At 41.9% G+C, this 17,554-nt stretch overlaps 1 protein-coding gene across 4 annotated transcripts in view; it reads left to right on the forward strand.

Annotated features, from left to right (window-relative positions):
* The window catches only part of RNF157 (ring finger protein 157), a 79,593-nt gene that overhangs the window by 17,479 nt on the left and 44,560 nt on the right, over positions 1 to 17,554 (forward strand). For all 4 annotated transcript variants that reach the window (XM_038546527.1, XM_038546528.1, XM_038546531.1 and 1 more), the window contains exon 2: positions 4,206 to 4,324. In XM_038546527.1, coding sequence (XP_038402455.1) covers positions 4,206 to 4,324 — 119 coding nt within the window. The remainder of the gene's footprint in view (positions 1 to 4,205; positions 4,325 to 17,554) is intronic.

Raw genomic sequence — 17,554 nt, forward strand, 5'->3', positions numbered from 1 at the left:
AAAGGGAGAAGAAGGCTCCTCACAGGGAGCCCAATGTGGGACTCGATCCCAGATCCCAGGATCATGACCTGAGCCAGAGGCAGGCGTCCAACTGCTGAGCCACCCAGGTGTCCCTAATTAATTGAATTTAAATTTTATTTTATTTTATTAGATTTTTAAAATTTATTTATTCATGAGAGACACAGAGAGAGAGAGAGAGGCAGAGAGACACAGGCAGAGGGAGAAGCAGACTCCATGTAGGGAGTCTGGGACTCCAGGATCACTCCCTGGGCCAAAGGCAGGCGCTAAACCGCTGAGCCACCCAGGGATCCCCTGTATTTAAAATTTTTTTTTATTTAAATTTTTAAAAGGGAAGATTACTTATGAATCTTGTAATAAAAACTCCTACTTAGCATAACGTAGTGGCTAAAATCCCAAATACGTTTTACTTTATCATTTAATCCACACAAATTATCAAATTTTTTTGCTTGCTCAACATTTTTGAGTTTTGTTTTAGTTATATAAAACATAAAGTTTCCATGACTTAAAAAGCTTAAAATCTTTGATTTGCAGTTGTGCCATGGCAGTAAATAAATTGCTGTTACTTACAGGCCTAGACAATTGTTGTTTTTTTTTTTTTTTTTTTTTTAATTGTTGTTTTTTTTCCAAAGCCTGTGTCTATAGGCAGATACACTTCAGTAATTTCAGAGATTTGTAAACAAAAGTTGTTTTTTTAAATTAGAATTTCTGTTAACATTTAGGGTATCTGTAAAGTTTAACATGTACAATGTAATGATACGATATATATCTATCTTATAAAGCGATTACTACAAGATGTGCCTTCTTAAATCCCACAAAGAAATTGAATATGAATTCTGATTAAGAAATTACAGCTAACTTGGGACGCCTGGATGGCTCAGTCAGTCAAGCATCTGACTCTTAATTTTGGCTCAGCTCATGATCTCAGGGTGGTAAGAGTGAGCTCTGCCTTGGGCTCCATGCTAGGCATGGAGCCTGCTTAAGATTCTCTCACTCTCCCCCTCCCTCCGGCCTTCCCCCCCCCCAAAAGAAATTATAGCTAACTAATAATGAAAAACTTGCAGTTTATCTATTCGTCATATATGTTCCCATTAGCAAATAGGTAAAGCATTGTAGCATAGTACTTTTTTCCCTGCCATTTCTGATTTTAGAGCATGGTTTACACTAAGAAGTAAAAAATATGCACAAGCAATCCAAAAGGCATTTTTTTCAGGGTCAGTTAGTGCATTAGGTGTTACTGTTTGCTGATACGGTAGCTGTACATGACTGCACTGGTTTGTCCCTTTAGACAGCTGGGGCAGAGAGAAAGCTTTATCCAGGCTGCAGATGGCGGATTTGTTCTTTCTCATAGTCTATCTGGGGCAGGTTATTAGAGGGGTCCATTTCAGAAAAAGGAACAAGCAAACTTTTGGTTGCCTTAAGCTTATTTTCTTTTTTTTAACTGGTAAGGTATTTGTATTTTAAGTGCACCAAGGGAGATCATCTTTTTTTTTTTTATAAATTTTTTTTTATTTATTTATGATAGAGAGAGAGAGAGAGAGAGAGAGGCAGAGACATAGGCAGAGGGAGAAGCAGGCTCCATGTACCAGGAGCCCGACGTGGGATTCGATCCCGGGTCTCCAGGATCACGCCCTGGGCCAAAGGCAGGCGCTAAACCGCTGCGCCACCCAGGGATCCCGGGAGATCATCTTTTTAAAGGAATTTTGCACCAACTCTGCTACTCAAATGAAAAGTCCTTTTTTCGTCTCTCAAATATTTAAATCTTTGTATATTTGTGTTCTTGATTTTTTAATGTAAGGCAAAACTACAATTAGCTATATATTGCTTTCTTGATCATTTCTTCTCTTTTAATATTATGGCCCAAAAAAGGCATTTCCAATAGAATCCTCTTGCCATCTTTAACCCTATACCCCCCAAGCTGCTAATGCTCTCTTCTTCTTAGGATCAATCACTGCCATCTGTAAGTTGATTATCTGGATTTCATTGTTCCTTCATCCCTCATGTGACTGACTGTTCACAGGTACTAGAAATCAGCACATCCCACACTGAACTGAACCATATAGCTCTAGACACCAAACCTGCCTCTCTCTGTTCTTTATCCGTGACTTGGGCAAGCCATCCATCAATGTAAACTCTTTTATTTTATTCTAGTAATTTCTATCCCCAACACAGGGTTCGATCTCACGACCTGCAAATCAAGAGTCATATGCTCTACCAACGGAGCCCAGCAGGCTCCCCAAAATCTTTAACTTTTAAAATTTCAGCTAATGTATAATAAATATATAATCTCTAGTGTATAGAAAGTATATTTTGGTAAGGTTCAACAGTAAGTGACTTAAATTATTTGAGATGGCTGCTTCTACTTAAGGCAACTCAGCACCTCCCCCCTCTATAAATTATGCACTTGGAAAATAGGGCTTGCAAGTGCTCAACATAAATAATTGATAATTAAGCTTTCCTAAATGATGAATTTCACTGTTGTATCACTGCAGATGGCTGATGTTTGTATTTTTTTCAGTTTTGGTGGGTAACTTTCCTGAGTGATTGATTTAGGCTGCTTTTACTCTCAAATAATGTTTTCCTACTTGTTGTTTAAAGAATTGCCTCACTTTGTGGTGAGTGATTTTATCCACATTGCTTTGTGTAATAAATGTTTCTAGACTAAAGCTCCATGTGGAGAAACCCAAAGATGAATATTTGGTTCAGTTTTTGTTAGAATATTCTTTGTCTTCCTTCCTATGGCTTCTTCACAGGCTGAAAGTGCTGAATCTCATTGTTTTTAGTTTGCTGTAAACCTTTAACAAAAGTTGAAATTGGAGGGGCGCCTGGGTGGCTCAGTCAGTGAAGTGTCTGCCTTCAGCTCAGGTCATGATCTCAGGGTCCTGGGATCAAGTGGGATCTAGCCCTGCATCAGGCTCCCTGCTTAGTAGGGAGTCAGCTTCTCTCTCTCTCCCCCTGTCCTCCTCCTGCTTCTGCTCTTTCTCTCTCAAATAAATAAAATCTTTTTTTAAAAGTTTAAATTGGTTAGAAAATTTATCTATACCCTTGCTGTGTGACAGATGAGGACAAAGCCTCACACTGTTTCATAAATTCTTTATGTTAATCCAGGAATTGGGGTATGTGAGGAGAGACTTGGGGGAAGGCATGTTGTGGTTTAAATCCTTCCCTTCAGATGGCTTACCTTCCTGGGAGTATTAGATTATAGAATTTGGGTTAAGAGGCATTCGTCTAGTCATCTAGGTTGGAAAGTATTCCCAGATGGAATTTGCAGCATTACCTAAGCCTCCCATGGTGACTTATCAGTGTCGTCACTTCCTGGCACAGTTCATTGTCTGTCTGGACAGGGCAGATGGGGATTCTGACCCCTGACTGCTGATTGCCTCTAGTTATTGTGGTGTTAAAAATATCCCTGCCTCCTGGCTAGCCAAGGTGGGGGGCTAAGAGCGCCTGCCATGACCAATGTCCCTGGAACCCTCTTAGAGTGTGTGCGTGTGTGCATGTGTGTGTACACACGTGTGCATGCACGTGTATCTTTTCATTGCACTAAACTATTGCCCTGTTAAACTCCACAGTCTGTGTTGTAGGTAAAGCATAGGACACCTGTATTGTTTAAATTCTTATTTTCCTGTTAACAATCATTTTGAAGCAAATATGAAAAAGGAAGAGCCTTCATTGTAGAGAGTTATGGAGGTATGTACGTAGTGGTAGACAGGTACCAAGACTTCTGTGTATAGGTATGAGCTGGCTTAGGAATATCTAGGCAAAGAAATGTATGTGTGTGTATACAGGCTGATACCTGTAGTTAAGATTTCTGAATGTACAGAGGATAGAAAGTAGCCACTTAAAGTTTAAGGGAAAAAATCAGGAACAAAATACATGTATATGTTCATTAATGTGCATCACGGGGCCTTCTGGTCTTTTGGTTGATGGTATTATAGACAGATCATGATAAGGCTTCAATCAATAATGTTAAAAGGAAAATTGATCTATTTATGTTGGGTATCTTGAGTTCTCACTGCTATAATTTTGTTTCATTTATGCCATGGTCCCAAATCAAGAGAAAATTCTCTTGGGGTTAACAGTTATGCTAATTATTTGTTTGAAGAATTAACTCTTTTGAGTCAACTTTTTTTACTTGGTTTAGTTTGACTGGTTTCTGTTTGATGTTTCTGTCTCTCCCTGTCTAGGAAGCTATTTTGCCAGCCACTTCATTATGGGAGGAGAGAAGTTTGACTCCACACACCCCGAAGGTTACCTATTTGGAGAGAACAGTGATCTGAACTTTCTGGGGAACAGACCAGTAGCGGTATGGTTATGACCTATTTGCTTCCATGTGGGGCTTCAGTGGCCAATTCAAACAGTCTTATAAAAATAAGTTTGTAATCAGTGGCTCAGCAGTGTCTGTAGCTTGGTGTGAGTGGGAGCCAGACCGCACACAGCCTCTTTGCTGGCGGTGGGTCTCTTGTCACTGGAGGCTGACCCTGTGGAGAGGCTGCAGGAGTCTGCCTAAGGGCAAGGACATTTCACACTCTCCAGCTGTCCTAAAGATTCCTGTCTCTGCCTAAATGCCACCTCCACAGACAGCCCCCTCCCAGCTCGGCTAGCGCATCCTCACCTTGCTTTTTTTCTTCTTCATGGCACTTTTTTTTTTTTTTAAGATTTTATTTATTTATTCATGAGAGACACAGAGAGAGAGGGAGAGAGGCAGAGACACAGGCAGAGGGATAAGCAGGCTCCATGCAGGGAGTCTGACGTGGGACTCGATCCTGGGACTCCAGGATAACGCCCTGGGCCGAAGGCAGGCACTAAACCACTGAGCCACCCAGGGATCCCCTTCTTCATAGTACTTAACACTATATAGGCTTTTATTTCTATTTTGCCTTCTGTTTATTATCTGCCCTCTCTTTTATTTTATTTTTTTATTTTTTGCTTTCTCTTTTAGAATGGAAATTTCACACTACAGGGACAGTTTTTACTGTTGCATCCCAGCACCTAGAACAAAGCCTGGTACATACTGACAAGCCCTTAAAAGATTTGTTGAATGAATGATTGATAAGTTTTCCCTTGATATCTGAATTGATATTAGACTATGTCTCTGTTCACTCAACTCATTCTATGCATTTTTATGGAGTATCTTCTCTGCACCCAGCTTGCGGCTTTGGAAGAATGGCTGTCATATGGCTGCTGTGTGCTAAGGAAGGTCCTAGAGACTTTTCAGATATTATTCCTAATCTTTTTTTTTTTTTTTAAATTCATGAGAGACACACAGAGAGAGAGAGAGAGGCAGAGACACAGGTAGAGGGAGAAGCAGGCTCCATGCAGGGAACCCAATGTAAGACTCGATCCTGGGACTCCAGGATTACGCCCTGAGCCAATGGCAGGCACTAAACCGCTGAGCCACCCAGGGATCCCCTATTATTCCTAATCTTTATCAGAAACCACTGGACAGACTTATCATTCTTCTTTTTTTTTTTTTTTTTTTTTAACTTTTTTTAAAGTAAGCTCCATGTCTAATGTGTGAGACTTGAACTCACTACCCCGAGATCAAGGGTAGAGTGCTCTGGTATGAAGGAGGGCATTTGTGACAAGCACCAGGTGTTGTACGTAAGTGGTGAATCATGAAATCCTATACCTGAAACTAATACTACACTGTATGTTAACTGGGATTTAAATTAAAAACTTAAAAAAAGAGTCATGTGCTCTACCAACTGATCCAGCCAGGCACCCCAGAAGATTTATTATTAACTCCACTTTAAAAAAGGAGGACTAAGGTTCCAAGAAATAAATAATGACAATACTAGTGTTTGCAAAGTGCATACTATGTTCCAGGCGCTGTTCAAATGTTTACATAAAGTTTTCCCAAAGTCAAACAAGTAGGTCTGCCTGGCCACAGATCGATAACCTTTCCACTGCTTCTCACTTCTTCAACATGTCCTGCTATCCTTCAGAAACTCCTGGTTTAGTGGGGCAGGCAAAACATAGGAACAGGAAATGTCTGAACAGCAGTAGAGGTCTTTAGTTCTGATACTGTGAGGTTTGAGAGCGGGAGAGGAGGATGGCAAGCACGGATCGCTTGCACTGGTGTTGAGAAGAGGTGGAGGGTGTTGGAATGAGGCTATAGAGATGTCTGGGTTTTCACCAGCCGGGTGGGGAAGGGGCTTTCCAGAAAAGCAGTGCAGAGTACAGGCCTTAAAGCATTCCCAATGTTGTTGAATCAGCAAACACTCACTGGGCAACTGCTGTGTGCCAGGTACTGTGATAGGCGCTGGGGATACAAAGCTGAAATGAGCATGGTTTGTTCCTCTCTGGAATAAGGAAGCCAGGCTGGCGGGAGTAGATATTTTCTGATGGTGGAACAGGATTGGAAAGGTAGGTGGGGCCTCATGACCTCCAGAGGTTTTTGACTCCTTCTGTTAGGCCATGGGAAATAGTGAAGATTTTTAGGCAGATAAGTGACCTGAAGAAAATTAAAAAAAAAAAAAAAATTGTGTATGTGATTTTTCCGTCTTTTTCTTCCTTTGTATCTAGAGTAACCCCCTCCTCTAATTCACAATCCACAAGTGCTTTCACAATACCCTGTCCTTTCTGCTTCACATTAGCCATGCAGCTAATGCTCATCAAATGTCTGCTCTTTGATTTAGTTACTGCTGCCTTATCAGTTAGAGTAGAAGGATCTTTCTTTTTTGATAGAGCCAGTAAGAATTTTGCCTTCCTTGCTGGGAGTCAGCTCATGCTTGGATACGGCCCTTTCTTCTTATGGGGACTTGCCATTTGAATCAGTTACTTCCTGTTTCAGAATAGTTGTTTTTGTTTTTTAATTTTGAACTTTTTCAGGCCATAAAGCTTATTTAAACACAAAGAAAATGCTTCTCTGGGTTCATTTGGAGGTTTATGCTGCTGGCACACCTTCCCAGTTCAGTGGCCTTGTTGACCCTTCTCTGTGAGCCCGAGAAGGACTGAGCTCTTCCCGAAGCCCTGGAGAGCAGCCTTGACCTTACATTTGAGACTTTTTCCAAAGGAGCATCAACATTGGACTTTTTGTTGTTGTTTCTATGTAGTCATCTTTAAATATGCTTGATGTTGTACTGAGTAAATGTTTCCAAAAGACATCATAATTTCATGTTAAGAAAGCAAATCAGGGCAAAAAGACATCATAATTTCATGTTAAGAAAGAAAATCAGGGCAACTTCAGACAGGCAGCTAGAATTATAGTATACAGAACGAATGCGGCACATTTCCTTTTCTTTCCCCACACATTATCCCATAATGGTAACAGCTGACATTTATCGAACAGTTCCTATTTGCCAGACCTGATTGTTCTAAGCTCTACAGTGTTTTCTCCTCTTGCCCTCACACCCTGTGAGGAGCATCCTTACTGGACAGATGAGGAACATGGGCACAAAGAATTTAAGCAGGGATCACCAAGCCCATAAGTGGGTGAATCAGGATTTGAACCTAGCAGTCCAGCTCTGGATCCTGAAGTGCTCTGTTGTTTCTGCTAGTCAGGCCATGTGCAGGCTCAGGAGCTCTGCCCACATCATGTTGGCAAGTCTGTCTGAGTCGGTCATCAAGTACAATTTGTGAGATGCAAGGAGAGATCTAAAAGTAGACCGAGTGGCAGTGACATGTTCTCTTGGAGTATCTCTTGAGAGAGCTGCTATTTGGTGTGTAATTCCATCTGCTGCTCTGACCTCTGTGTTTTGCTGTTACTGCACATCACACCTGGTTAGGGGACGGCCCAGAGATTGAAGAGGGACTTGGAGCGTGAGTTCTGAGGGATCGACTTCTACTCTCTAGTAACACGTCTCCCGGGTCAATAACCGGGCATCCGGTTGCAGAGAAAAGAGAACAGCCTTTTAAAGCCATCGAGCAACTCCTCCTTCCAGAGAGAATGAAGATGGGGAGTGAAAGATGTTGAAATACATTTTTATATAAAATATGAATTCCACAGACTTCCTGGCTTATGGGATCTGTGGTGATTCCTGTCATTTCTGACTGACCAAACTAAAAAGTACCTGTAGGGGCTCCTGGGTGTGCAGGTGATTAAGCGTCTGGCTCAGGTCATGAGTTCAGGGTCCTAGGATGGAGCCCTGCATGGGGCTCCATGCTCAGTAGGGAGTCTGTTTGAGATTCCCTCTCTTCCTCTCCCTCTGTCCCTTCCCCCGCTAGCACTCTCTGTCTCTCAAATAAATAAATAAATAAATAAATAAATAAATAAATCTTTTTTTTTTTTTAAAGTATCACCTGCAAATGTATCACTCGGCCTATAGTTTATACTGGAGCCCTGCTGATCTACCATTTAGGATAATCTGTCAAAATTAAGTTTAGTATCAAGCCCTAAGGGTCCGATTTAGAGAATGAGAGTGTGCATAAACATAGAAGGATGGTTGAAGAGAGGCCCAAGATTTCAGGTTTTGTTTACATCTTACCATTAAACTCTTTGCAACCTTGGCAAATCTATCATAAGGCTCTCAAATTACCCAGTGGTAAAGGGGGATAGTTTTGACTGTATAGGAATGTGATGATTGAAAAATACCTTGGAATTGCTGGATAAAAAGAAGCCCAGAGCAATGGTGGCTACTCTGCTACCCCCTCTGGTTGGTTATTTATACAGCTACTGATAGTTTTGGATGGAAAGAATATGCACTGATCTTTAAGTAACCATCCTAAGTAGCAAAACAGGGCTTCTGAAGATCTTTCTGCTCTAATCCCTGTATCTAGGAGAGCTAAGATCACTGTGTTTGTGGTCAATGGACCGACCATCCTTCCCCTTCCTATGTGGTGGAAAGGCTGGTGCTGATTTTTTGCTCTTGCTGAGCTAGGGTTCCTTTTTTCAAGGTAAATTACTGTTAAAACTCTAAGTTATTTAGAGGCTCAGTGAACTGAGGATTGTCAGAGAATCAAGTGATACTTTGACTTTACCTGAGTTCAAATGTATCCTTTCACCTTCAGGAAAGTACTTGAGTTTTAGTTGAGCCCCTGATACTCCATGTCATCTGAGCCCTTTTATTCACATGTATGCAGGGAGAGCAAGTTATTAAAGGAACTTGACAGTATATCCATGTGTGAAGCAGAGTTTTGCACATGTAGAGCTTTGTGTCAGTCATGGTGCCATTCATTCATTCAAGAAATATTTGTAAGTCATATACTATGCTAGCAACTGGGAGTGCAAATATGAAAAAGACCTGGCCCCTGCCCTGAGGAACTCCTGGTATGATGGTGTAGGCACATTGCCCCTGACTGTGACATATTCTGGTAGGTTCTATGTGACTGTGTGAGAGACATGGCCAGGGTGCTCTGAGAGCAGAGAGGAGTGAGAAGGCTCTCCACCCAGGGCACTGGCTCTGAGAGATGACTCTTTGGACTGGGCAGGGTGAGCAGGATTTCCCAAGTGGATATCGGGAAGGTCATTAAGGCAGAATTAACAAGCAACATGAGGAAGTAACTAATCTGCGGATGTACATGTTGGGTTTCCAGAAGGGTGAGTGAGGCTGTCAGGACTGGGTCATGAGCAATGTTGGCGGGAGATGAGGTTGGAAAGACAATTTGGGCTCATGTTTGAAGGGGCATAAGGATGGTACTGAGGAGTTTATGCTCTTCTTTATAAGGCAGCAAAGAAGGTCATTGTGATGAATTTGCCACTGACTAGCTTCATGGTGTTGGCTAAAGTATTGGTCATGAGTGAGCCTCAGTTTCCCCATATATAAAAATACCTATCTTGCAGATATATTTAAAAGATTCAAAAAATGACAGCTATTATGATTTGATTTCCTTTTCAGAAAGTTAATTCTTTAAATATGTCTCACGGTGTAGAGAGTGAATTGGAAAGAGAAAATAAAGGACCAGTTAGGTTGTGGTTTGTTTTAGTTAAGAAAGAACATACAAAGTGCCTGAGCTAGAATAGTGGCATTAAAAATAAAGATGGTGCAGGTTTAAGAATCGTGGGCAGTATGAGTTGAAGGCAGGGAATAGTTATGGACATGAGGAGTAGCCTCTGTGGAACACCTAACACTTAAACTGGATTCTGTGTGTGGGTTTTACCTGCAGTTTGGTTTGTGCTCTGGGCCCCAGTGTAATCAGATGGTAGGGCACAGCACAGGCACCCTGGCGTATATTCCCTTAGTGCCTGTGTTGGTCTGCCCAGGCTTTATGCTAAACCAAAATACCATCAACTAGGCGTCTAAACAACAGGTATTCATTGCTCAAAGTTCTGGAGGCTGGGAAGGCCAGGGTCAAGGTGCTGGCAGATTTAGCTCTGGTGAGGGCCTTCTTGCAGGTGACCAGCTTCGCTATGTCCTCACATGCTGGAAAGAGAGTGCTGTCTCCCTCTTCATCTCCTTATAAGGGCACTAATCCCATCTTGAGAGGCCCACCATTATGACCTCATCTAACCCTAAGTACCTCCCCAAAGCCTCATCTCCAAATATAGTCCCATTGGGGGTTAGGCCTTTAACATAGGAATTTTTCAGGGGACATAAGAGAGTCCCTGGGAGGAACATGCCTCTTTTCCATGTGTATGGGGGTGTGCATTGAGTTATTTGAGATTGAGTTATTTGCCTTTTGCATGCTATCATCTTTCCTTCTTCCTTCCTTTATAAATAAATTGTACTACAACTGTGTTTGGCATTTGGTTTGGCAGTATTTACATTTTTAGTTGTGCATGCCCTTCATGCCAAGCTACTTCATTTCTCTGAATCTCTGTGTAAAGGAGAAACACACTCCTTTGTATTCTGCTACAACACTGATTCACTTTTGACACCAGACGTGGGCCTTGCACACATCAGGCAGGAATTGTTAAATAAATTATAGTGTGTCTACACTAAGAACTGGTATTTAGCCAAAAATAAAGTAGATTTGTACCCACTGAGATGAAAATATACCCATAATCACATGGTTTGCTGAGAAAAGCAAGTTGTTATGTATAATGTAGAATCTGATTCCATTTCTGATAAAAATAACAGTATGTCACAATATATGTATGTTTATGTATTTATATTTGTAGGTGCATAAAATGTCAGAAAACCATTTCACCCTGTTACAGTAGTAACTCTTGGAGTATATCAGTGAGGGGAAGTACTTACTTCTGACTTTGTATTCTTCTATAGGAATATGAATTTGAATTTATATTTTTCCTAGTGAGCACATTTTTATTGTTAGAATGGAACCATTAACATTTTCGGTAAAATAGGAAAAGGGACTGATGCTGAGCAGGGGAGGAGACAGTTCTAGGAAAATACACGGAGTACAAAAGTTAAGGAAATTCACAAAATAATGGCTTAATTGTTTAGTGAACTACAGGAAGGGTGTGGCCTTGTGGAGAATAACAGATCAGAATGAGCATGGTGAGGATTGGAACCAGGTAGCTTCATCGCCCTGGTGCCAATGTGCAATGATTTACCTTTAGAAACATTAGATTCCATATGGATATGGCCTGCTTTTTAATAACCTGAGAGTAAAAGAAAACCCAGACCATAAAACATCTAAACCAGGGAATGGATAATCCCATTTTTATATGGTTTAGGGCTTTACAGACAGTTTTACTTAAGGATTTTTAAAAATAGCTTCCTTATTAATACAGGTCTCCTGGCTTCTCTCCAGAGGTGACCACCCTGCTCAGCTCAATAAATGATCTTCTCAACCTTTTCTTCTACTTGTAGGTTTTTTAAAAGTTGTAACAAAATAACATGTACCATCATAACCATTTTAAGTGTACTGTTCAGTGGTGTTAAGTGTATTCAGGTTGTCGTGCAACCAATCTCCAGAACACTTCCCTTTAACACTGAAACTCTACCCATTGAACACTGACACCCCATTGTCCTCTCCTCCCAGCCCCTGGCACCTGCCCTTTTACTTTCTGTCTCTATGAAATTGACTAGCTACCGCATGTAAGTGGAATCTTGTAGTGTTTGTCCTCTTGTGTCCGGGTTATTTCACTGAGCACAATATCTTCAAGGCTCATCCATGTTGTAGCAGGTGTCAGAACTTCCTAGCTTTTTTTTTTTTTTTTTTAAAGATTTTATTTATTTATTCATGACAGACACAGAGAGAGGAAGAGAGAGAGAGGCAGAGACACAGGCAGAGGGAGAAGCAGGCTCCATGCAGGGAGCCCAACATGGGACTCCATCCCAGGTCTCCAGGATCACACCCCGGGCTGAAGGTGGCTGGGCCACTGGGGCTGGGCCCAGAACTTCCTAGCTTTTTAAGGCTGAATAATGTTCCACTGTGTGCATAGACCACATTTTGTTCATGCATCCATGCATCGATAGGCAGCTGGGTTGTTTCTACCTCTTGACTGTTGTAAATAGCACTGTTGAGAGCATGGGTGTTAGGCTCAGTGTTTAGGGCATATGTGGATGCCAGGGTCCTGCTAGGGATGAAATGACTCTCCAGTTTTAGAAAATTATGTAAATGAAATCATTGTAGGTCTTCAGTCTTGAAATTTAACTGGTTTTTATGTTTTGGCCCAAAACGTATTCCATTTATATTACTTTTTATCCTTAATAAAGATGAAGAAATTATTTCAAATACCTTCTTTAGGGGAAGTTGCTTCCTCCCACATAGTGAGTAAATACTGAATATGTAAACAAACTATTTTGCAATGTGAAGATAATATAGTCCTGTTTTCAAATACCAAGAGAATATAATCTAATTGTAGATTTAATTCTAGTTGGAGTGGGGTTTTGTTTGGTATGTTTGCTTGTTTGTTTAGTAAACTATGCCCAACGTGGGGCTTGAACTCAGGATCCTGAGATCAAGAGTCACACGCTCTACTGATGGGGCCAGCCACACACCCCTCAAGAGTTAGTTTCAGCTCTCTTGATTCCAGAGATAACAAGAAAAAAGCTGGTTACTTTTATATGGAGAGCAGGGTAGGGTTTCTTTCTTTCTTTCTTTCTTTCTTTCTTTCTTTCTTTCTTTCTTTCTTTCTTTCTTTCTCTTTCTTTCTTTCTTTCTTTCTTTCTTTCTTTCTTTCTTTCTTTCTTTCTTTCGAGGTAAATAAGAGCTTAAAATATGAGACTCAACAGTATGTGTAAAGTCAACTATACCTTTGAAAAATAAATTATAGCATAAAAAAAACAACTTTGGAAGCTAGTTGAGTTTAAGAATTTGCTACTTGGCTTTGAAAAGGGGATTTTTGTTCTTTTGTTCTGGGAATTTTCTGACCTGACACCTCTGTTTTACCGAGTTGGGTTTCTGTAGTAGGTCAGTCATCAGATAGACAGGAGTCCCATGGCTGTGGGAAGGCAGCAGTGTGATGGAGGCCAGCAAGCCATGTCAGTGAGTGAAGCTATGCTCCACCCTGACACCCCCAGTGACAAAGACCTCAGGAGGGGTTGCTACGAGAGAAGTCAGATCCTTTGATATGGCTGTTCCTGCCATACCTAGTCCTTTTTTTTTTTTTTAACTTTCATTTTTTAAAACCTCTCCTTTTAACTTACTTTCTATTGCTTTTCTTCTCACTTTTTTAAATTGTTAATTGTGAAATATTTATATGTAAGAATATAAACCATTTATCTACAGTTTAAAGAAACTGTAAACAAACACCCTATACCTGCCACCCAGATCAAGAAGTGGAACATGGCCAGCACCTTAGAAGTTTTCTGTGCTTGACCCTGACTGCATCTGTACTACTTTGTTAAATAACAGCTTTATGGAGATATAATTCACCATGAATTTCTCCATGGTAGAGTTACCTTCTTCCTCTTTGTCGTTAATAAGTATCTTGGAGAAGATAGTTTGAAACTATGGCTTAGATTTTTTTTTTTTTTAATGGCGAAAAGCATCAGCTAAGTTTGCTCCTTTCTTTAGCTAAATATGCTTCATTGGCCAAGTCTAGTGAAATAGGATGCTCCATATTAGATTTACTACATTGCTTTGAGATCGTGGTTTTCTTTCTGGTGTGTAAATTTCAGGGTATAGTTATATGGATAGAAGCTATGGAAAGGGAGGTGCCTGGGTGGCTCCATCAGTTAAGTGTCCAATCCTTGATTTCAGTTCAGGTCATGATCTCAGGGTCGTGAGATCGAACTCCATGTCAGGCTCCACACTAAGCTCGGAGTCTGCTTGAGATTCTCTCTCTTCTTCTCCCTCTCTTTCTAAAATAAATAAATAAAATCTTGGGATGCCTGGGTGGTTCAGCCATTAAGCGTCTGCCTTCAGCTCAGGGCATGATCCTGGAATTCTGGGATCAATTCCCACATCGGGCTTCCTGCGAAGAGCCTGCTTCTCCCTCTGCCTGTGTCTCTGCCTTCTCTACGTGTCTCATCTCTCATTTATTTTATAAATAAAATATTTTAAAAATAAATAAAGAAAGAAACAAAATCTTAAAAAAAAAAAAAAAGAAGCTATAGAAAAGGGTTGCAGTGTAACCTGAAATGATGAGAGAGAGGAGAGAAATTCTCTGGAGAAGAAACTTTGCTGGAGATGAATGAGGAACAGGTGCAATTTTTAGTAGCTGTTGGCCTCTGGTGGGTTACCTTCTCTGTATAAGAATTTCTTTTTAAAAGATTTTATTTATTTATTCATGAGAGAAACAGAGAGAGAGAGAGGCAGAGACACAGGCAGAGGGAGAAGCAGGCTCCATGCAGGAAGTCTGAACATGGGACTCGATCCCAGGTCTCCAGGATCATGCCCTGGGCTGAAGGCGGCACAAAACTGTTGAGCCACCTAGGCTGCCTCCTTCTCTGTATAAGATTTTCAAAATCAGTTTGGCTTATACAAGAGAAAGAATTATAAAAGGAGAAGGAAGTACAGGAGGAGAAGGAGGAAATACTTTTCTGTTCTTACGTTTAATTTGGCATTTGTGCTGGCTAAGTAGATAGTTTTCTTTACTAATCATTAGGCCATGCCCACTGTGGATCCCTCCCCCCCATTACACAAATCTTTGATTGATTGACTTAATCATTCCTTCATTCATTTGCCATTTTTAAAAAAAGACTTTATTTATTTATTTGACAGAGCACAAGCAGGGGGAACAGGAGAGAGAGAGGGAGAAATGAGCCCCCTGCAGAGCAGAGAGCTAGATGTAGGGCTTGATCCCAGGACTCTGAGATCATGACCTGAGCTGAAGCCAGACACTTAACCAACTGAGCCACCTAGTCGCCCCTCATTTACCATTTTTTTAAAAAGATTTATTTATTTTGAGAGCGAGAGAACACCAGCAGGAGGAGCAGAGGGAGAGGGAGGGAGAACCCCAAGCAGACTCCACGCTGAGTGCAGAGCCTGACATAGAACTCAAACTCATGCCCCTGAGATCAGGACCTGAGTGGAAAACAAAAGTCTCACACCCAACTGACTGTGCCACTCAGGCGCCCCTCATTTACCATTTTATTGAACACCTGTGATAGTTCAGGCTAATGTTAAACATTAGAAATACAAAGGCAGATAAAATGCAGTCCCTGAACTTAGGAACTTCTCCAATAGCCAGGAGGCATGAACATGTTGGAGGAGGGGCTGAGCAGCAAAGGCACACAGGCATCTAAACTAAGTGAGGGGAAAAAAATAAATAAATAAATAAACAAACAAACAAATAAATAAATAAATAAAATAAACTAGGTGAGGTCTGCTCCTGATGATTCCATCTAACTAAAGCATAGCATCCAATGGGCTGTGGAGTCAGGCCTATGGAGGGACCTTGTGTACCTTCCTGCAGGCTTTGGACTTTTCTCCTGTAGACGTGGGGAACCACTAGTCGGTTTTAGACTAGGAGTCCTATAATACACGTTTTGAGAGATTGCTTAGACGGTAGTACAGAGAATGCCTTTAGAGGGTCATAAGGACAGAGAACCAGTAGTCCATATGAGATTCAATGGAAGTCTGATCTCAGGTTGCAATGGGAATGAAAAAGATGGCCCTGACTCATGGGACAGGATTTATGTTGGTAACCAGTATGAGCAACAGAGTCTAGGCTTTGGTAATCAGACAATCTTATAGGCCCCCTCAAAGGACATGGCCAGCTGGTGGGTTTTCCTGTTCTGTGTGGCAGATCCATCCTAGCGTACTGGCTCCTTTAAGCCCTTTGATCATTTCTTCCAACAACTGCTGTGTCAGTTCTGGAATCTGTTAGTGCGGTCCGTTGGTTTTTCTAACAGGCCACTTTCCCCAGCACCTGTTAGACCCAGGACCCTTGCCAAGGTGTTAGTTCTGTGTCACGAGAGTATGTCCCCATACCAGCAGGCTCTCCCTCATCCAGCTTTATATTCCACACCCCATGAGCCAGCACCCTTGGACCACTCCCACATATGCTTCCAGTTCTGACCTGTGTCTGTTAGCCTGGGCCTGCATCTCTTTGGCATAATAACCACCCCCCTCTCTCTTAGCAGGCCTAGCAGGCCCCAGGTGAATAATACTGAGATTTGACCCTAATTATGGTCTATGGCCAGGAGAGAAGATGGGGCAGCTCCCGTATGGGGCAAGCATTGTCTTGTCTGAGACTGCTGTGTCATCTTCAAGCAAGGGGAATTCCCCAGTCTTCCAAGGAGAGGGAGCCAGCTACTTTGCAGGCCCAGGGAATCTGGGGTTCATGGTTCTCAAATGAATATACATAGACATCTCCTCAAGCCTTAGAGTCTGCTCTTTTCCCATCAGAGCCCTGACTTACCTGCGCTGAGAGCTCAGCCTTCTTTTTGGTTTAGCCACTGCTTAAAATTAGGTCCCATGCCTATAGGAAACGACTGTCTTTAAAATTTGCCACAGGAGGCCGGCTGACTGTCATACTTGGCTTTAAATTGTTGACTGCTGTATCTGAGACTGTTTTTTTCCCTTTTCAATGAATGGATGGCTCTTAATAACAGCCGCCCACTTGTACAGTTTTACTGTAGCCATTTCTCTTGTACTTCCTGTACCAGAGACAGTAAACCAACCAGCGCATCCCCTGCCATGTGTCGCACTACTACAATACGCCAGGGACCATCTGGGGTGGGGAGGGTCCTCATTGCCATCTGGCTGGTGCGTAACCTACCCCCAATTCCACCCGCGGAGTCCACATCCTTAGGCAACTCCTGATACCAGGTTCTCTAGAAACAAACCTGAGATGGAGATCTTTGTGAAAGCTGTTTATTGAAGGAAGGCTCTCCTGGGAATAGGGTAATAGTAGCCAGATGGGGCAGGGGAGCAAAACTGAACAACGACGTGGTTCTGGCAGAGACTCCCTTCAGCCTGGTCCCTCGGGAAAGCTTTGGAGTACAACTTGTACCACAGAGTCGCCCTGTCTCGAGGCAAGGGGCCTGGCCTTTTGTACGCCCTGCTCACGTCTCACTGGCTGCTCACTGCCCTGTGGTGGTATGATGAAGGAGAAATCAGGGGCATTTTCTTGGATCAGGAGGCTCTGGTTCCTAATTCCTGGAGAAGGAGCAGCTATGGGCTGTTTGTGGCCAACATTCTCAGCAGCTGGAGAACAAGAACGAAGTGAGGGGGTGGAGGTGGGGTGTGAAAGCATCGCTACAGGATTCATTCCCACTTCTCTTGCCTTTTTTTTTTTTTTTCTCCTTGCTTTTTATTCGAATAGCACATCTTGGAGATCATTCTAGACCTATTT

The sequence above is a fragment of the Canis lupus genome, chromosome 9 (assembly GCF_011100685.1).
Source record: "Canis lupus familiaris isolate Mischka breed German Shepherd chromosome 9, alternate assembly UU_Cfam_GSD_1.0, whole genome shotgun sequence".
NCBI classification, from domain to species: Eukaryota; Metazoa; Chordata; class Mammalia; order Carnivora; family Canidae; genus Canis; species Canis lupus.